Below are 22,302 nucleotides of genomic sequence, written 5' to 3' on the forward strand. Positions count from 1 at the left end.
ATGAGGTACTGGTTGTTTAGAGGCGTACTAGTGCTATACGTATGTCACATTTGTGTATATAAAGATGATCTGTAAATAATCAGTTTGTTTTACCATTTTTTCCCCTGAATATGTAGGTACTTTATGCACTTTGCTAGTATTATTATCTGCAATGAAAACACATAATTACTTGCTAATAAAACCAGAAGACATGTGTGCATCTCTAGGGGAGATTGTATGTATTTATATATATATATATATATATTTTTTTTTTTTTTTTTTTTTACTCTCTGGTCTGAATAAGGAGGTTGATAGAATTTCTTTTAAGGCAGTGGGAAGTGATTGCATTAGCACAGATATTTTACTCTAGTATCGTGGCTCCACATATCATGAAACACATGGAAAGCATTAACTGATTAATTATCCCCCATAATTCTCCAACATATCTGTTGTCTAGATTATAATGCTTGCAGTATCACTTCCGTTGGGGTTCCATTTTGCCTGACCTTATGACAGACATTCAGTGTAATTACTAGATGGGGCTAATTTATGTAAACAAATGTTAGTTTTTCGTAGCATGAGCCCTATCATTATGTTTTATTGCTAGTGGATGTGTTATGTAGACAGCCATTCTTCAACTGTTTGGGTAGACCATTATAGTAAATTATCTTTATACTATAAACTAAAAATATTAGAGTTTACAAAGTCAAAGCATAATCCTTAGATCCTATTTATATTTCCTCCCCTACAAATATATGAGAGCTTCAACTGATCATACTAGAGCAAAGTAAATATATTTTACTTTGCATGAGGGTACTTCAGGTATTTTCCAGTTATTACAGTCAGGAGGATTCTAATGCAAACCACAGCTTGTATGAGATGTAATAGATAAAAATAAATATGCAGGAACTGGAGTTTCTATAATACTGTGGTAACTGTCATGTACTGACCTTTATCAGTCAAAAACTTCTGAGGTAGCTGCCGTACATAAAAGTAGTTGATTTCCATTGTTCCTTATAATCTAAATTAACCTAATAGCTCCCATTCTTAAATCAAGTGCAGGGAAAAACTACCCACCGCTTTTCTTCTTGGTTTTGAATAATGCTAATGATAACATTTTATTCTTTCTGTCCTTACTTCTTATTCTTAGACAAGGAAAGAAAGGAAATTGATCATGTTTTTAGTGATCTATGAATACCTGGAGTTTTCACTGGTGCAGACATGCACCAGTGGGAATGGGACTCTTGGCAAGCTTATTCATGCCTTCCCTGTTTAATCATTTCACATTTACTCCTCTCTGCTGGAGATCGTCCTTGTGGTATTCATTTTTTCATGTTTATGTATTCGGTGAGAAACAAATTATTAATCTATTTTATAATAGATAAATAGGAACAAATAATAAATATTTGTTCATGTTTAAAATCTGCAGTTAGAAACAGAATGGTTTCCAGCAGATGCCATTTGGGAGTTTGCTCTGCTTTTTTCATAGTTAGTGTGAAATGAAGTTAGTGTCCTCAGCACAACTCCTGCTACTCTCACACTTGAAGCACTACTGCAGTTGCAGTCCTTGATACCCAGGCAGGAAATAAGAATTATGTTGGTAGTGGAAGTGGAAGGTAACTTGCAGCACTGGGTACATGTACCCTGCAGCAGGTTCACATCAGCACGTTCAGCCAGCAGTACAGGCTATCTCATTTGATAATAAACTCCTGTGGGCCTGGACTGTACATTTAAGTTGTTATTCTCAAGTCCAGTGGTGTACTTTCAAGTTTAAGTTTGGTTGTTAACCATACCTGCCTAGGTATTTGATCATTCTCTGTGATCACAGAATCAAGGTATCCATGGCAGTTGCACACTCAGTGGATTTTGAATCCTTTGTGAATCCATTTTAGAGGAGAAAGGTGTACATGAATTAAAAAAACAAGCAAACAAAACCAGAAACAACAACAAAAAAATATCACCAAAACAAACCAAACCACCAAACAAAAAGCAATCAGCTTGCTGGGAGCTTGGGAGAAAATCATGCTGCTGTACAAGAAGACTGGAAATTATGGCAGAGCCACTTATTTGGGTAAACAGAAAGTCTGCTGAAGCACAAGAAGAAACCAGAGTGGAAACCAGAATAACAAAGGAATATGAAAAGCTGCATTTGGAGCAAAAATGAGGAAGATCAAAGACCAGCAGGAGGTAACTTGGGATATAAAGGGTCACAGTAGGGGATTTTACAGGTATATTTATCCTAAGAGGAGAAAGAAGTCCAGAAGAATATAAGTCTATTAATGCATGGGGAAGACAAATTAGTGATGGATAAAAGGGAAAAGACTGAAGAACTCAACACCTTTTGTGCCATAGTTTTATTACACAAATCTTGTTCCTGGACTTCTGTATGTTTTCGTGTTTTAAGAAGAGCAAGGAGAAGCAGACATGGACATCAACAGGATAAGGGCTATTTGGAGAATATATATATATACATATGTGTGTTTGGATCCATGACACCAGATGGAATTTACCCAAGGGTACTGCAGAAAAAGCTAATTGATGAAGTTGTGAGGCACCTATCACACTGGTGTTTTGGGAAGGTGACTGAGAACTAGAGAAAGGTTAAAAATGGTTCTGGCTTTGAGGAGGACAAAAATAATCTGAAGATTGATCACTTTTATCTCAAACCTCAGAAAAAACAAAGACTATGACTTTTTAGAATCCATTTCAGAGCATATGATGGAGGAACAGTCAGCATGGATTTACCACTGGCAAATCATGTTTAGTGAGCATGATTGCCTTTTGTGATAAAGTGTTTGTCCACGTGGATGAAGGGAGAGCACTGATGGAATATACTATTCCTTTATTGTTTTATTAGTAAGGTTATAAATCCTGGCTAAGCAGCACATTTTTGAAAAGGAACTGAGGTTTATAGAGGACACCAATCCAAATACGAGCCAACAATGTGTTCTCATCCTGTATATGGCTGACTGGGATACGTCTGTGACCAGCAGGTGCATGGAAGATTATCTCCCTTTTCTCGGTACTGCTGTGGGCACCTGGGCAACAGTTTCCCTGTTTTCAGAAAAGCTTTGGGCCTACTCAGTTCAATAAGGATTCTCAGAAACTGGAGAGGGTGAAGGGAAGAGGTCACAAGTTTCGGCTTGGGAAATTCAGATTGGACGTTACACTTTTCAAGATAGGTAGTACAACACTGGAACAGAGAGGTGGTGGAATGTCTATCCTTTAATCACTTCAAGGCTCTCCAACAAAACCACTGACCTGGTCTTGGTAATCCTTCCATAGGCAGCAGGCTGGAGTCTCATGATTTCCTGATGGTTCTTCCAATCAACAGTTCTGAGATTACGTGAGTGACTCCAGAGTTTCAAGTCAAGCCTCTGGAAAACTGTACAGAAAGTACAAGCTCTGAGACAAAATCTGGAACAGAACAAAATTCCCTTACCTCCTTCTCATATCAGGGCCATTATTCCTTTTCCTTTGCATTGGTCATGGAGCACTTGCTGACAGAGGTGAGCGGGCTAATGGAAAACAACCCCAACAAACCCTTCTAAGCGAAACTGTCATTCACATCAAATAAATCTATAACGTGGTGGATTCTTACACACACAGTGAGTCCTACAGGGGTGAAAAGTCACAGCGTAGACAACATATCACAACCATTCTGTAAAAGGGGGTTGAATTACAGATGCAGAGGCCAACTTAATCTAGGTCTTACGTGAGTTTTCAGTGCTTGACGTTCTAACCATACTGTTCTGTAAAGCATGTTACAACAAGCTGATTAGCAATTGCAAGTATGATTACTTTCAAATGTCAGCCAAACAGCTCAAGAATGATTTGTATTTGAAAATGTTTTTTCAATTATGGTCATGTAGGCTAATAAGTGTTAATTTGGGTTCTTAATAAATAAGTAAATAAGTGGCATTTTGATGGTACTTTAATTGGTACATGTAGTTGCAATATTGGACATTTGTAATTAGATGTTTATTTAAATAGACAATTTCTTAATTGCAGTTGCAAGCTGCTTTTTGTATTCTTTACATCAAGATAAAATTACAATCAGAGAAAAAGTATTAACCATTACATGCGCAGTCTCTTGCCATTTGTAAGTCTCTAAATTTGGTTAAATCCCCTTGAAATGGCAATCAAACTTTAAAATTCTGTGCAAAATATTAATACTACAATTTTTGAAGAACTGGACATAGAGGAAACAGAGTAGATTTTTTTCTTGATCAGTTTACCTAACTAATGCACCTTTGGACATTTAGGTCTTATTTTTCAATCTCATTGATACTGCTGTATTTTTCTGGAGTTCTCTGCACTTGTGTACTGAAATATTTCCAGAACTCTCTGCTATTTTTTTCAGAGTGATTTCACCATTGGTCTAAATAAATAAAGGTGGTTACACTTAATCTTTAAAGTACTTTGGGAGTTTATGCTTGTTACTGCTATTCTTTCTAGTCTTATAGCAGTGATCAACTTATCTGGCATTACTATTTTTTTTTGGCTGTCATGTTTTGTTCAGTTAACAGGGCAGATTTTTAAATCAAGTTTACAGCCTAGCAGACTGCCTGAATCTTCTGAGGCAGATCATAGTGCCAGTTTTAAAGTGGACTTTGGGCTATAAATGTGTAAATTGAAGACCTAAGTGGTATAACTTTTATTTGGGGAAAGAGGGCAGAAGGCATATTGATAGTCATCACATGATTCATGTAAGAGGCTAAAACAAATAGCAAAACCAGGTGTATGAGGTTTTGCTGCCTGAATTAGAAATGTTTAACAGCTCAGTTTAATAAGGCATGTTTTGAGAAAAGATTTCATGGTGTGGATTGAATTTTAGGCATTCACCTGTACATTCATGTGACGGGCTTTGGCTGCAGCTATCACAGCAGGACCACTGCCTGGCAGACATAGTATTTGGAGAAGCCCAACACATCCCCAAAAGTGCTGGAAGACACTGAACTTCTTGTTTTCCATCTGCCAGGGTGCTGCTTTCCGTGGAGATTCTCAAGAGAACAAGTAACATGAATGACGGTGGTTCTAGGTAGCTTAATATCACGATGCTAAACGGAACGTTTTAAGTAAAATGGTGAGGCAAGAGAGAGGATATGTTTGGTGAGAAGCAGGCAGATTAAGCAGATTAAATTGAAGTTGGGTATGGATTACTACTTGTCTGTTGCAACTAAGAGTTTTGTCTTAGGGACTTGTCTACATTGTGGAGTAGCAGAAAGCAAAGAACTGCAGAATAGTTGCTTCTCAGTAATTCTCCCAATGAATACTCTCATGGTAAACCCTGTGTCTCCAGGGGAAGTTAGTGCAGGATAAATACTGCATATGAAATCCAGATAACTTTTCCAAAGCTTCCTCCAGTAGAAGAGTCTGTACGGTGCCTGAATGTTCCTGAAGTGTTCAGTTGCACCCATTGGTGCCAGTGGGGGTTTCTGGAGTGCAGGGATGCAGTTCTTCCTTTTCTCAAAACCGTGGTGTGGTTTTATACAGCTAAGTTCCCAGATCTGTGATCAGAGACACACTTACCTGCTGCCAGAGCCCAAGGGGAGTGGTGCTTGTGCCCAGCAAATCCCAATCATTGTCTGATTCTGATTGCAGTAGGGAGGAAAGGGTGAGCTCCAGCTGAGGCCCCTCCCTCTTCCTCACATGGTGGGTAAGTAATTGGCTGGATGGACACAGACAGAGAGTTGTGGTCAATGGCTCTATCTTTAGGGGGAGACTGGTGGTGAGTGGTGCCCCTCAAGGCTATCTTGAGGCCAGTGCTCTATAACATTAGTGATCAAGTGCACCGTCAGTAAATTTGCAGATGACATGAAGCTGAGCAGTGCAGTTGACACAACAGAAGGAAGGGGTCTCATTCAGGGGGACCCTGACAAACTTGAGAAGTGGGCCTGTGAGAACCTCATGAGGTTAAACAAGCCAAACTGCAAGGTGCCGCACCTGGCAATCACAGATGTGAGTGCAGACTGGGAGAAGTCACTGAGAGCAGCCCTGCCAAGAAACACTTGGGAGTTCTGTTGGATGAAAAGCTGGACATGAGCCAAGAGTGTGTGCTTACAGCCCAGAACATCAGTGGTATCCTTGGCTGCATCAAAAGCAGCATGGCCAGGAGGTCGAGGGAGGTGACTCTCCTGCACTACTCTCCTGAGACAACAGCTGGAGTGCTGCATCCATCTTAGGCTCCCAACATCAGAAGGTCATGGACCTGTTGGAGCAGGTCCAGAGGAGGGATATGGAGACAGTCTGCTCTGGGCAGAAAGATAATTCAAGGACAAAGGACTGGAACATTGCAATACTCAATTCATACACTTACTATCTTGATGGAGTGTCATTTTACCAGAACCACCTGCTAAGAAAGGAAGAAAAAAGAAGCTCTGATATTTAGTACTAACATAATTATTTCAGCATAGTTTGTCAATGGAAATATTCTTCCAGCTGGGGAGTAAGCACTAAGCTTCCTAAAGTTCAATTAAATAATTTGCAATCTTTATACCTAATACAGGAAATTTTACTGTAATTCAGGGAATTGTGTTTGCTCTATTTCAAAGGAAGCTATGTTTTCAAGTAACTGACAATTAACTGAGAATGGTAAAATAATAATTACAAAATTAGAATGAGTCTTTATTCATAAAAGAACAGACATCTTTATAAACTGTAATTATCTTTTTGCTTATTTGGTCTGACTGGTAAACGAAGCATACAGGGGATGATTCTTTACCCGGGCATAGCACCACTGCAGTCAAAGAACTGTTCGAATGAGGTTTGTTGTAAAAGGAGGTCATATGGCAGAAAGCACCGATGGTGCTGAGTTTCTCTTACACAGGGAATTCTTATCTGTCAACTGAAGAGTATAAACAACTGCAGAAATTCCTCAGCGTAGGAATAATTAACTAGAGACCAAGGCTGAAGTGTGTCACATCACCAGTTACTTTGTACTTGAAACCAGCTTGAAATTTTTTCTGGTTATTCTGGTTACATAATTTTTCCCCCACTCTTTTTTTATTGTTGGTGAATTGTGGGTTTCTAGAACACAATACACTCTGTCTCTTGGCCCAAGAATCATATACCTATATACATGTCCTCCTATGTAAGGTGAAACTTGATGGAAATAGGATGCACAGAGGTGCATCATGAGAGAAAGAAGACAATGATTCTGCAGAAAACTTTACTCAATCAGATACACATAACTCCTGCAAACTGTATTTTTGGGGGAGAGAAAAGGTTGAGGGTGAGGTGTCCTTTCACAGCATATAAGTGCTTTCGTGCAATGTATAGGAGGAATCAGGATGGGGCAAATACAGTAATATGTTAAATGCATATCTTTGCAGATGGGACGGTGAAATGTCAGAAGCATAGTAGTATATTTCATGACCAAGCAAATAACAGAGTCTGCTACACATACAAGAGTTTTGCAAGCATCTTATGGCACCAATGCAAAGTTTGAATTTGGCATTTAATTTAAGAGGAATGAGCGAATTGATTCAAAGTGTATACGTTAAAATGAAAAGGGAAAAATTAAATCTCTGACAACGAGTGATATCTGCCTCCTGAGCAGTTCCAATGACATATAAGAGAGCCAGACATCAAAATAGGTCAGTGTAGGGTCTTGTAAGAAGTTCATTCTGGCAGAAGATTCAGGTTGTCAGATGCCATCCCTGGGGTATCAGCCAAAGGAGTAGAGAGCATCGACAGTAATGCTCATAGTAGAGTTTTTTCATTGTTCTGTATGGCATGGGCTAGGTGGGGGTAAGTAGGGTTGTGGTAGAGTGATCCCTCTTTTTTTTTTACATCTTATTTCAAGTAGCAGTGATGCACAATGACTCATTAGGCTGAAGGGCATGCTAGAGGGTCAGTTCTTTCACCATCCCTCAGTGTGCACATAAAGCCGTTTGGAGATAGGATGATGTAACATAATCTGAGGCAGGATGCTCACTGGCAATTTCAGATTAACTGTTATGAAAATTGGACATGAATACACATTTATTTCTCATGCTGAAGGCACATTAGGACAAAGTGTAAGAATTGTAATTTATTATGCATCATATTATATATTTTTTATAATTAGACAATTTATGATAATGAGATTTTTTTTACAGGTATTTTACTCAAAAAATCATAACACTCTGAGATGCTATTACTGGGAAGCAGCATAGATACCTTGATGTTTTTAATGGAGTTAAAGCATAAAAAAAGAAAATTGATGGTAGAGATTGTTCTAGAAATAAGAAAATGCAATTTCACAGGAATCATTTAATGAATTATGTGGCTAGAAAGAATTAATATGAGCAGATAATAACTTAATTTTGAGATGCCTAACTGAAAATTCGGAAGGAGGAGCTGGTAACAGAGCATGTGGATTATGACAGTAAATGAACTTACATACTGGTATCTAGTTTGGTCAAGAAACAGGGAGAAGTGGAAATAAGCTGCATCTCTAAAGATTTTTAGTTTGGTAGGGGAGAAAGAGTCAGATTTGGAGAGAGACTCCTGCCAGAGAAATGTTGATAGCAGTCAATTCACTGAGAACATGGGCAATTCACACACAGAAAAGCATTTGTCTTCTACTTTGCTGTGCTGTGCTGTAACTTAATTTGTTTCAGAGCAGCATTTCATACTTCTGATACTCTAATAACTGTGCTTTGTGACTTCTTATCCTCTGTATTAAAATTTCTAAGCAGCTGATCAAAAAGAGATGAAGCTAATAATCTAATGAACTGATTGGTGTTGTAATTAATTGTGCTCATCTGATTAGTCAACAACCAAAGCTAATTTACCCTCCTTTCTTCTCAAGGTACTGCACTGTAATGTTGTTTTCAAGACTTCAAATAGATGCAGGAAGGCACTTGAAACTCAGATGTGACAGGGAGATTGCTTTGTAGGTTAAGGGAATCATCTTACTTGAGCAATCATGATCCTATTTGTTTGTTCCTTCAGGTTGATAGGATTACATATTGCTTGTGTTTTTTCTGGAACCTAATCTTTATTCATAGGATTTTTAGAGTGGTAACTTTGCTAAATATACCTATTTATATTGTTTCTGGTCTTATTTTTGCAATTATCTTTTTCACTGAGTTGTAAAACCAAAGCAAGAGAGCAGTATAACTTTTCAATATTTTGATTTCTAAGACCTGGGAAGAAGTGCATTACTAATAATGCTTTTAAATGTTTCAAATTTAAGGGCAGAGGCAAACAGACTTACTGAGCTTAAGTGTCTACCAAAGTATATGAAAGGAATATGCAATGTGGTGTAACACCTCATCCAAAACTTTTAGGTTTGGTTTAGTAACAACAGTGCCAATCTAAAAATCGGCATATCCAATGGAAAAGTGAAAATTGGAGCATAAAAAATAGACTCTTATGTCAAAATGGAATCCAAAATTCATCTCTAATACCATAATTTATTCTCATATTTATACAACTAGAAAATCACACCTGAGCTATCACCTAGCCCAAGTAGAATGCTTATTTTAAAAGAAAAACAAAAATGACAGTGTCATGGTCTCTCATCCCAGGGTTTAAAGTAGTTTTTCCTCATACAAATGCTCTCCTGAGTTACTGTGTCTGAAATAAGTTCTATTTTTCTTTCTTTTGTGGGTTTTTTGGGGGGTTTTTTTGTTTGTTTTTTGCATTTATTTTTTTTTTTTTCAATATGTAGCTTTCATGTTTTCTTATAAATGCATTCACATCCCTTTATCATTGAACTAGGAGAACTCATTTCAGCTGTCTATCCTTTCAAAGTGTCTGTTTATTTGGAAATGTAAAATTACTGGGTTTATACCTGAATCACATATTTGCATTCTTGCATCACATTGTAGAAGGAATTTGACAGTTGTGGCACTTGGCTTTTTACTATATGTGTTTGGTTGCTGTTAAACTGAATTTGTGTGGCCAATGGGTCTACTTGGCATATGGACTGTTTTCCATGTAACAGGCTATTTATTCACTGGATATTTAAATGGGCTGTTTTTTCTGGGAAACTGACTTCTTACTGTTCTATTTGTATGCAGGAGCCACAAAGGAGACCAAGACAGGGACCTACAATTTAAGCATTAAAGCACTTTTTTCTTTTATAATTGTCAGTTAAGAGAATTTGATGTCATTCATTGGAATGCAAGACATGCAAATGACTGAGAAAGTTTTAATGCAGATATTGGGCTTCAAATCACTTCCTTTTTTTTTGCTTCTGTGAGGTAGTGCAATGACATTCTTTGCACAAAGACTTCTGAGCATGCTGGAGACCCAATTCTAAGTGCCTCACTAGAAGGGAGCAGAGGATGGCTCCAGAGGGTACCTATTCTCAGGTACTGAGTTCATCATCACTTGAGAGAGGGAAGAAAGGATGCACAAATTAGTCCTTTAAGACAGCAAGATATTTAACAAATAAACTTTAAGAAAGTATAACCCAAAGTCTGTTTTTCATAGGTTTTGCTTAGATTTTAGGAGGTTTTTTGTGATTACAGAAATTCTACTTGTGAAACTTTTTCATAAAAATTTTTGTTTAGGAGTTTAATTAAATAAGCAAACTGGTCTGTAATAAAAAGCATCATGCTTATATTTTCTATTAACTGTTAATTTTATGTGATGGTCTGATCCTTTTCTATTACTATACTCAAATATGTCTTCTGTACATAGAACATGCCCACTAGTACTAAAAGCACTTTCAGGTAAAATCTGGGAGGAGATCAGGAATGTATTTTGGCCCTGTGCTAGATTCTGAAGCTGCATTTTTATCATGACCAACTCAGACATTGAAATACTAGAAAAGAGACTTGCATGTATTCCTGAAAAGCACAAGAGCTACACTGGGATTAAATCAAGGGGAAAGAGCTGTCAAAACTAAGACTTTTTGTCTAGTTGTTTTCAAGATTAAAAAAAAAAAAGGTCAAATACATCAAAGGATGGCAAGAAATTTCACACACTGTGAGAAGTTGGCTAAATTCCCTTTCCAAGTTTCAGGTACAAGTGAAAATCCTTTTCCCCTGCTGCTGTGTATGTTACAATTTTGACTGATGGAGACTAATTTTTCTTTACAGCTAAAATTATATTAGAGAAATAACATTCAAACAATTTTATAAAGAGATCTCAGCAGTGTAAGGCATGCTGGTACACTCAGAATAATATTTAGACACAGTAAATTATTGCCTTTTACAGATAGTACATTTCTTTGATGCTTACTCCAAACTCGAAAGCATTTTGTCTGCTTTTTTTCAATTGTTCTTAAGAATGCAGTTGTAATGCCAAGTTTTTCCTGAGACTATAGCCTACCGAAAATAAAATAGGGGCTATTTTTATTCTTGTGGAAGTATTTTTGCTAGGGCAGCTCATGCAAATCAAAGACTTTTCCACAGACCTAAACAGGACAAATAGAGGCTTCATCTTTTAGTGGAGAAGAAAAGTAGACATAGAAATTATATACATATAATCTGAATTATAATCCTTTAGAGATTGATTGAATGGTTATTGTAGAGGAAGACAATTAAGAGCTTCAAAACAGGCTGATATATAAGCATTTGAAGAAAATAACCTGATAAATAATACATAGAATGAGGTTAATTGAAAACTGTTTTATGCCTGATCATTTTTGTTCTGAATAAGATAACAAGCTGAACAGAAAAATGAAAATGGACTACTTTCCAATGCTGAAGCATCTGACACAGTAATTTTGAATTTTCACAGTGACCAGAGGAGATAGCCAAGAAAGAAATACGGAATAAGACCAGTAATACTTCCTCAGTGCATGGTCCCACTGGCCACATAGGTGTTTCACTGAGTGCTGGTGGCACGGAGTGATACCTGCATTTTGCAGCCTCAGTGTAATCCTTCTCCACAAATTTGTCCTGTTGCTCTTCAATCCATGCAAGAATTAAGAGCTGCAGAGTCCTCTGGACAGTGGTTCTGTAGGACAGAAGTGCTTGAGCTAATGCTGGTATTTAATGCTGGATCATCAAAAGCTGATGCTGTTGTATTTACATTCGTGCAGTCTTTAACATTTGTAGAGCTCCATTTAGCAACATTACAATTGTAAATGGAGAAAAGTGTCTTGATGTTGACATATTTAAACTATTCCCATTATGACCTTCAGAGTCTTTACCACAGCAGGTCTTCCCAAGGGCAGCAAGTGACAATATTTCAGCTCTCACTGAATGAATAGTAAGTGTATTAAAAGCTGTATAAACAGATGAGCATTAATGATTGCAGTAATTTTTATGAAGTCAAATACTACATGTCAGAAAAATTAAATGTCAAAACAGAAATTTGATGCAGGTAGGATTTTTTTAATACCATAATTTAAAACTGTCCCTCAATACACAATGTGTAATTCTGTGTGTTGTAGTTAAAAAGAATTGCACATCAGATGAAAACACAGTAAAAGAGGAGAGGGGTAGTTAGAAATATTTTTTATTCTTTCAGATCAGGCTATGGTTGATTATACCATGAACTCTTAACAAAATCGTTTATGCAAGAAAAGTTGGGGTTTTTTTGGTTTATTTCTAGAGAGACAGTTTATTTTAAGATGTTTATTGCAGTTCATGTACTTTCCCATCATGTATCTTTCCAAACTATCAAAATAGCAAACAATTATGTCAGGAGTCAACTGCTTCACAAATCACGCAGAGCAGTCATTAAAAACAATGCATTTAGCCTTAGGATTGGACATGCAGAAGCACAGCAGTAAAAGGCACCTGTTGAGTGCTTGACTTGGTAGGCTAATTTCTCTGATGTTTTGTAAACAAAAGTTACTTTTAAATAATCAAAGCTAAATAACATTGTAATAGCATTTGATAGAAAGGTTAATAACCAAGACTGTATCCACATTAGACTGTTACATGTTTGTCTTATTTCAAAGTATTATTTAAAAGTGAAAGTGATACCTAAGAGAGAAAGATCTCTGTTAGGCCAAATTCCTGGATATAGAATTGTCTTCTTTAGCTACAGTTGAGCTATTCTAATTAATACAAGACAGTTTTCTTCAAAACTTACGTTATACTTAGTCCACATATAGGATTGCTAAATTCTGACAACCACTTATAGATAAAGAAGTCTGTAAGTGGTTCTAAGAATACTTAGCAAGAAGAAATCCTCCTGATTTTGGTGATAATGCTGTCATTCAAATTAGGAAAAGTTAAAGGGAGATCTGTGTCAGTGACTGAAAAATCTATTTTAATTTTTTTTTTACTTCCAAACTATAAGCTGATTTTAAAGTCACTGAAAATCTAACACTTAGAAACTCTTAGTTATGAAGAATGAACCATCTTGTTTTCTTAGGTTTTGTCTCACTGACTTGTTTAATTTTCTATTTTGTCTGAGAAATAGCTAGTCTTATCAGCTAGTTTAGTTTTCAGTAGTAAGAGATTATTAAAAAAAGGCTTAGCATACAAATAATGATGAAAAAATCAGAATTTGTATAAAAGTTACAGTAGTAACCAGAACTACTATGGCTAACCTATTTATTCCATGTCCAAAGGCTGTACTGAGTACTTATAGATAAGACAATGTGACTTGAGGAATATTCCACTGTAAAAAGCCCCTCAAAATATATGGTTGCATAGGGTCTGCTGATGACACTGAGTATACTTGATGGATACATGCATGGTGTTGATTGTCTCATTTTGCTGTCTGTGTCACTGTATTAGACCCTTGCAGCAAAGAGTCTGAATGCTGACAAAAACTGCTGGGAATTTTTGTGTACAGAAAAAGCAATAGCTCTTAGGGGATCATGTGTTACATTGCAGGCCAGCTCAGAGGATCATCACCACAGCAGCCTCTGATGGGACTGGGGCTGCCAGCTTGCTCCTGAGACAGGGCTCAGTCCCTGAAGGATAAATGTTCAGTCAATCAGACAGAAATAGAAACAGGCAGCGTATAAAAGAGCACATCTAGAGGAGGCCAGTTTCAGGGTAGGGTTTTGTTTGGGTTTTTAATTTAAAGAAAAATATTTAGCGTGCCAGTTTAAACTCAGTTATTCAGTATTCTGAGGGCTTTTCCCTTGCTGGGTATCCTCAGGCAAATATAATTGCATTTGCTGTAACATTAATGGGGTTGGTATAGTTCTTTACTTATGTAAACCTTTCCCCCTTGCTGTGAAAAATCTCTTTTTGGTGGCTATTATAACATGTAGAAAGATGAAAAACACTGAGGCTTTTATGATTAGTCCCTCTTACACAAAACTTCTTAGAATAATTATATACTTAGTAGGCCCCTGAAGTTTCATGGCAAAGATAACTTGTTCTTTCCACCTAATTTAGGATATTATCCTTCTTATGTCTGACCTCTCTTATATCAGTCCATAGCAAAAACATTATATATACTAGATATTAAACATGCTTTCTCATTTCATCATGGGGTTTTGAGGAATACCTTTCTCAAGTTCACCTTTGCTAAATGCAGATTATTTGTTTTCAATCATTATCTTGCATGAGTGCAATGAGCTCTGTAATCTGCAGACTGATAGCTGCTACAGGAAAGGTCCTGCTACTTGGCATGACCTGAGCATGCTTAGAGAGGTCAGGTGCAGATGCTTTAATTCTGTCTGAGATGGATAAAACTGCCACTGGGAATAATGTCAACAGCTTGCTAAATATTCCCATATCCAGAGGTCATGTCTCAGCACATTGGTTTGCGTTCTGGATGATACTTCCATCAAAATCAATATCCCTACCGGGTATAAGGCAGATGATTTTAGTTATCCTAGAATCATAAGGACATTGCTCTGAACCTCCCACAGTTTGTATGACTGTATGGAAAAGGACCCTAACACAGAAATAAATTGCTTGGCACCGCCCATCTTCCCCTACCTTGAAGCCTGACAATTGTGTTAAATAACTAATGCAAGTTCAGGGTTGACAGGACTCAGGTATGTGTTGCACAGTGCACTCCTTTATACCACACCCCATATCCCTAGAACCTTGGATTGATATGCCTTAGGTATGGAGAATCACGCCTGCTGTTAGTTTTCAGGTGATGATATTATAGTTGGTACATTTTCCCATGAAACTGAAGCTGGATTATTTTAGTTCTCTTCCCATTCCTAGGTAATTAGCAAAGTCAGTCTGGCATTTGCTCAGAAAAGCATGATCAGCCATGCGTCTAACATCTTCCTCTATCTGTTCCTAGTGTTCTCTTGAGAAAAAGCTTTTTTTTGTTTTAGAGGTATAACTGGGACTTTCTGACTAAAGTGGGAGTTATTTTTCAGCCCTCTGTATTCATTGTATTCCTGCATGACTGGATTCTATTCGAGATTCATTTTACTGGTTTATGGCAGGCTGAAGGACTCCTTGCCCTGTTAGTTTCAAAATGACAGCCTATGGCTCACATATACCGTGAGCAGAGTTTACACAAAGAATCAAAGTATATAGGGTGATCAAGCTGGGCTGCCTTTAGAATGGAGAAATATTTTTTCCCTGAAAACTTGTGCATCATATTTCCACATCCTTTAAGACCTCCAGAAAACATGGTTTCACGTGTTTGAAAATTGACAGGAAAAACATGCATTGACTTAGCGGGACATCTTACCAACAGTACTACTACAGATACTACAGATACTACTACAGTACTACAGATACTACTAATGCTCCAATTTAACAGTGTTAAATGGCACAGTGACCTGAAAATTCACAAATGACAAATCATGTCTTATTCCCTGTCACACTGACAGCTACATCATGTCCAAGTTAACAATGAGAAATAAAATTAAGATGGCAGTGTGTTTTCTCTGACAGCTCATGTAATCTGGAACGTTTCTTTTTTGCAAAACTACATAGCCTGAACATAGCAATATTAGAGATCCTCTGTGAATGATCTCAGTTAACAGTGATTTCTTCAGTAGAGGTGACATGAGACTAGCTAGATATTGGGATGTATTTCTTTTGAAATAATCAACTGGTTATTTCTGCCAAAATGCTGATGCAAGGTTTGGATTTGTCTTTTTTTTTAACTATTTCCTATGTAAATAAGTGCACCATATCTTGGGGAGGGCTGTAGTAGCTATGAGTCAGTGCAGAAAGTAAACAGCAACTTTTGTAAAAGAAGGAAAGGCAGTCATGGGAATTCAGAATATCCACTTCTTGGTTACAGGAGCAACTGGATCATAATGGGGAAGAATGATAAACAGAAGAACCCAAGTCAACAGCTCCTCCATACAGAGCAAGGAAATGCATTGTCTGTGCAAACTGTACTCCTGGTGTGTCTGTATTGCTTTGTGTAAAGGCCTCATATTCTTTGTTTGCTGGAAATGAATGAGGCAGGTAGCTCACAGTTCAGGGAGTATAAGGTTATCTTAAGTATACTTGAATATATGTATTCCTGTTTTGGTGAGGAGGAGTTTCTGGTGAACTTGGAGAGGAACTGAGAGGCTGACAGTCCCTGCAGGCTCTGGAAGTCAAGGTGATGTGTAATTGGGAGTGATAGAAGGAAAAATCACTTCAATGAGAAGATCAGGGAGACTATATATCTCTGTTTCTACTGGTGTCTAAATCAGTCTATTTTGAAAGCTTGGACTCAGTATATGTAAGTGCACAAGATGAAGCCTAGAGACATTATTCTAGTACAGACTTGTCACACTGTATTAGGAATGGCGAAAGTACGACACAGACTTTCTAGCCTTGGTTGCACAAGAGAGTACTTTTTATTCTTCCAGATCTTCTTTTATAGACAGGTCTGAGAAGGTCCGGAAAGGTAAAACTCTCATTGGCCATTAAACCAACACATCACCATCACTGGACAATTAGGAACAGCAGCCCTTGACCGTCTCTTGCAAGTAAACAACAAGGCAACAAACAACATCTGCAAAAGTTGTTTTCTTTCTCTGAGGATTGTTTGGATTTCTCCTTATGATTTCTCAGGCCAGAGTGAGAACGTTGTGTGACTTAGTTTCACACAGGCTCAAGCTAATGCCTGAAGCCTAAAAATCTCTTATTTGACCATTGTCAGTTCCCACACAGACCAGACTTGAAGATCTATCTCTTTTTAAAAGGATTCAGGAATATTTCAGGTGTTTTTTCTCACGGTGGTGTAAAGAAAGGTGCAAAGCCATGCTGAGAACTCTTCCTCAGCATATCTTCCTATTATAATTTGTGCAGTTGCTCTTGTAGGGCTGGATACAACTTCCTTTCTTCATCATAGAGTCATAGGATCATAAAATGGTTTGGGTTGTAAGGCATCTTAAAGACTATTGAATTTTAACACCCTACCATGGACAGCAACATCTTCCACTAGACCAGTTTGCTCAATGCCACATCCAGCCTGGCCTTGAACACTAGCAGGGAATGGGACATCCATAACTTCTTTGGGTAACCTGCACCAGTGCCTCAATGCCCTCTCTCCATCTATATTTATCTTCCTAGCTCTGTCTTTATCTGCCTAGAGAGTAAGAGAATGAAATTTCAGGTAGATATCAAATAAGTATTTGATATCCCCAAATTTTGTCCTCACTATATACTCCACAATGTGCTTTGCCCCAGTCCATGATTCTTCTTTTTCTACATACTCTGCCCTTTCGGAATATCACTGGAGTTCTTGCCTTTAAAAAGGGATGGTCTGGTCTACTTTAGGTGGAGTCCCCAACCCTCCAAATGTATGGCACAGGCACTGTTTGGGGAAAACCATGCTCTATATTTTTACCTTCTTATTTCTGCCACACAAAAGTAAGGCAGAAGTTTCCATCACTTCAAAGGGAGAGAGTTTTTCTAGTTGATGTTCTCCAAATCCTACTTCCTAGATTACAGAAGAAAGTTTCGCCATGAACTGGAGGAAGACCATTAATCACCTGCTAATCTTAAAGCAGCAGAGAGATAGGAGGAGAGGCATGGAGTTCAAGGACCAGAGAAACCAGACAACACAAAACTTGCGAGCTATTATGAAGGGCAGGCTTCTGATATGTAATGTGGCAAAAAAATGAGGGTTTTCAAGGAGAGTAAATTTGTTTGCTAGAGAGATACAGTAATTCATTCCAGTGCTCCAGGGCTATATGGTTTCTGTGAAGCTGTCTTCTGAGGTGAAGGGAACACTATTGAATTAATTGGGCTAGTTTGTGTAGGAGAACAGCACTAATTAGGACTGTGTGGGGATGCAAGTATATATGGTGAATCATACATGTTTAGGTTGCAGAGTCAATTAGGAACCTGCATTGGAGGGACTGGGGGATTGTCCAGCTATAAGAGTCTTTGTTGTTTTGGGGGAATGGAAATGTTGGGGTTTTTTTTTTTAGATAACAAGAAGACAACAGAATGAAGTAGATAGAGAAGAAAAAGAATTGAAAGGAAACCTAGTCCTAGGTCCTCCCATCCTCCTCCATCTGAAATTCTTTCCCCCTTCCCAGGATTCTTGTGCTTTTTCCATCTTTAATGCAAAGGTCATTGAAAATTATATAAAAGATAGAAAATGCCTTGCCTTCTTCCCAAATTCAAGGGCCTATGTCCTCCCATTTCCACACAGGAGCATTAAATGCATAGGTCTGGTGTGTGTACTTTTTACGTTCTTTCTTTGTATAAACTTCAGCAGTGGGGAGACAAGAATTACAGATGAACCACTTCAGCAAAGGGTTATCTTCCCATACTGAAGGAGCCTGAAAAGTTTTATCCCATTCTTGAGATTGCTAATTCACCCATTTCCAAATCAAACCTGCTATGCAAATTTGCATGCAGTTTTTCTCTGAGACTTAATGTCAGCAAACATAGATTCTGTTTGTATATGCTCATTCATACATATTTGTTTCTCTGTATATCAGTACTTTGAATTTTATGACACAATGTGTTATGCAGTGAATTTTGTTTTACTTGAATTTATATAAATGTGTCAGAAGACCCTCTGGCCCCATGTAAGGAACACAAGTTTTACAATATTGTTATAATAATCCGAGGCCTTAAGTTTTGCAATGTAAAATAAACTATCTAAAGAAAAGATTGAAGCATCAATGTTCTCTCAAAATGAACGAGAAAAGGAAACACTCATGTAAAATGAGAAGCAAGCAACAGCAGGTGTTTTATATTATGCTCTGATAATATTTTTCTCTCAGGTTAAGAACCCTAACTACTGAGCTCTCAGTTGCTAGGAGATATGAGGAAGTAGGGAGGGAGGAAGGAAGGGAGGGAGGGTCGGTCAGCTCCTTTTAGTAGGCCGTGTGTAGGGAGCCATGCAGGTGGGCGCATGCTGCTTGGCCACTCAGCCCCATCTTGTGGAGGACCTGATGTCTTCCATTTGTTCCCCTCTGCGTTACATTTCCTGAGCTCATTCGCAGCTGTCTCCATTATTCACAGCTCTGAACTGATGGGAGAAAGAAAGAAAATGTGTATTTTATCTGTATGTGAAATGTGAGAAGGTTTCAGGTGGGGCAGTGGGCAGGGAGCCATGGATTTAGTGACCCTTGCTGTTGCCTTGCAGGAATGTCAGCTCTGCTGGAGAAGAGGCCCGCAGAAGAATGAGGGAGTGTGATGGCCTGACAGATGCATTGCTGTACGTGATCCAGTCTGCTCTGGGGAGCAGTGAAATTGATAGTAAGGTTTGTCGCCTTTGTCTTTTCAGCAGCAAATCCAGGTATTCAGGGTACATGGGGACTATAAAGAGACAATTTTTCCGTTATATTCTTTTTGTAATGCATTGTGAGGAATGTCTTAGCAAAGCATAATTTATCCTATCTTTTCCTTTTTATTTCTCTGCTGAGCTGTTTATTTTAGTGGGCTAAGCATTTTATTTGTGTCTACCTGTGTAGTGTGCACAGGTAAGCATGTCATTCTCTTGGTTGAATTTTTGAAGTTGAAAATATTATACTGGTTTAAGAAGAGCAAATATATTCCATGTAAAGTTTCTTACATTGTTCCGCCAGTTTTACCTTAAAATTGATTTTCAGTACCCAGTATGAGAGTTAATGAGCGTGAGGTAGGCTTAGAAGGCAAACAAGCAAAAAAAAATAGCGAGATTAATAGGTAATTTTTCAGTAAAACCAACATTACTTCTTCTTTGAAGAGGACCAATGAATTCTTTCAATAACAACTATGTTAAGACACTTCATTATGTCAGTTTTACTTCTCTTAAAATGCTAGGATATGAACAAGCTTCTTCAGAGGTGAAAGGCACTCCCTAATTAAAAAGACTCCAAGCATTTACAAATTGAAGATTTGTAATGCATTAAAGTATTCTAGAGAAGAAGAAAAAGGACAGTTTGTTTAGTTTTCAGTATATGGTGCTAAATTAATTACTAGGGCAACCTTAGACCATTTGCAAACCCCTAGGAATTGCAGGAGAGCAGCTTTTTATGCAGCAAGGTTTTAAAGCCCACTGGGTTTGTATTTCCAAATAATATTTCATAGAGTTGTCTGTGGACCTCCCTGGGTTTATAGATTTGAGAGGAATAATCTCCAGGAGTCTCTGGTCACTACCTGAATCAAATAATAGGTGAAATTTGCCTGTGAATTCAGGGGACAGAGAGAGGAACTAAGGTTCATAGCATGAGGTGCTGGGCTAACAGAATGGCTTTGTGTTTTTCAAAAGAAACACAAAAAGTAAAAACCAAAAAACCCTCAAAACACCCAAAAAATCCCACAGGCCATGAGTCTGTATCAATTTTTCATTAATAGAAGTTTAGCAGAGGGATGCTCAAAGGACACCCACCCAAAAGGTGGGCACAAAGCAGGGTTTGGTGCACACTTGGGTGTTCCCAGCCCCCATTACCCCATCCAGACACTTCCTGCAGAACACTCCCCAAACACAGGGGAGTTCTTAACTTCATTAGTAGCTTAAAAGTAGCTAGAGTAGAAAAACTAGTGAACTTGTACTTAGCCCCATTATGATAAACTGAAAACAGAATAAGGAATACAAGGATCCTTGAAAGTCAAGGAGGAGTGAAGTCTGTCCAGCTGTGTGGTTGGAACCAGCTTTCTTGGCTTGTAGGAATTCACCTTAATAGAGAAGGTGGTTGCATTTGAGCCTCAGAAGTTTGCTTATCAGTTTTTTTAGTTCAAGGTAACATTGTCCTCTTGATGGATTCTGCTTATGTTTCCCACAAAATGAGAATTGTAAATGCAACAACTCTGATTTGTGAAAAGGAAACTTAAAGTTTAGTATTCTAATCAACATATGCAAAGCTTCAACTTCAGCATGCTATATCAAAAGTGAATAAAATTCATGTTAAAGAAAAGGGCAGCAAACTTTAAAAAATAGTTATGGTCATTGTGATGTTTGCAAAGCTTTCAACTATGAAAGGTGCACAAAGAACACTTTCTAGACACAGACACACACACATACATATTTCTACTTGTGTTTATATATTTGGCAGAAATTTCAAATTAGTACAAGTGTATTGCAAAATTGTGACATTACATCTATGTTTAAAAACAGATATATGTAAATATTCCTGTATAATTGACTCTGAATTCGATATCCCCTCTGGAACTTGGTATCATCACAAAAAACGTGTGCTGAATGCATACCTGACAGAAGCTCATGTCATACATGGAAGTAAACGAAGCCCCATCTGTTTGCCTCACTGGTGAATATGGTAGAATATGATGGAACTGAAAGCCTCACAGTCATTCCATTCTGGGTTAATGGAGCAAAAGAGCTTGGCTATTTGTAGTGGCTATTGCTTTTTATCTCCATGGAGCATTAGGAACAGTTGAAATAAATATAGAGAATGGCTTTTTTTACCCATGCCTTCCTTGTGTGCAGAAAATTAAGCTCATATCCTTATTAGGAATAATCAAACCAAATTAAACCAGCTAAATGAGTAGGTTTCATGTCTAAACTGAACTTCTTTTAGACTTGGAGAAATTAGGTTGAATTACAAGTGAATTTTCCTTCACTGGGTCTCATCCATTTATGGATTCCTGCTTGCATCTTCTACAGAAGGCACAACCTATTAGGGGAATAAATGGATGAAAGGAAAAGGCTGCACACAAGTTATCTGTCTGCAGCCTGGCCAGAAGCAGTAAAAGCAGCAAGACAGATTTCTAGTCCTACTTTTGGGACTGGAGAAACATCATCTGTTCATGCTACAAGTACTTGTGAAATGGAACTCATATCCAAATTTTATGGCAATTTACATAGAATTTTTGCCAGAAAAAAATGGTTATTTCTGGTTTTAAAAGGACAAAACCCAGAATCTATTGCCATTTTCTGTTTGTAGCATTTTCTCTTCACTGAGGTGGGAGTTTTCTGACATTCGGAGTGTTCAGATTCTTTTGATCACTTTTTACTTCAGCATCTGTTTCACACGGGGCTCCAGTGTGAAATTCAGACCAACAATAAAAAACTCCCAGAAAAGCATTGTCCTGATACAGTAACAACTAATTTGTTACCATAAAAATTTCTGAATCTCTTAACCTG

At 37.8% G+C, this 22,302-nt stretch overlaps 1 protein-coding gene across 4 annotated transcripts in view; it reads left to right on the forward strand.

Annotated features, from left to right (window-relative positions):
- The window catches only part of CTNND2 (catenin delta 2), a 691,061-nt gene that overhangs the window by 570,235 nt on the left and 98,524 nt on the right, over nt 1-22,302 (forward strand). For all 4 annotated transcript variants that reach the window (XM_058831646.1, XM_058831649.1, XM_058831647.1 and 1 more), the window contains one exon: nt 19,363-19,480. In XM_058831646.1, coding sequence (XP_058687629.1) covers nt 19,363-19,480 — 118 coding nt within the window. The remainder of the gene's footprint in view (nt 1-19,362; nt 19,481-22,302) is intronic.

Source organism: Poecile atricapillus, chromosome 2, assembly GCF_030490865.1.
Source record: "Poecile atricapillus isolate bPoeAtr1 chromosome 2, bPoeAtr1.hap1, whole genome shotgun sequence".
NCBI classification, from domain to species: domain Eukaryota; kingdom Metazoa; phylum Chordata; class Aves; order Passeriformes; family Paridae; genus Poecile; species Poecile atricapillus.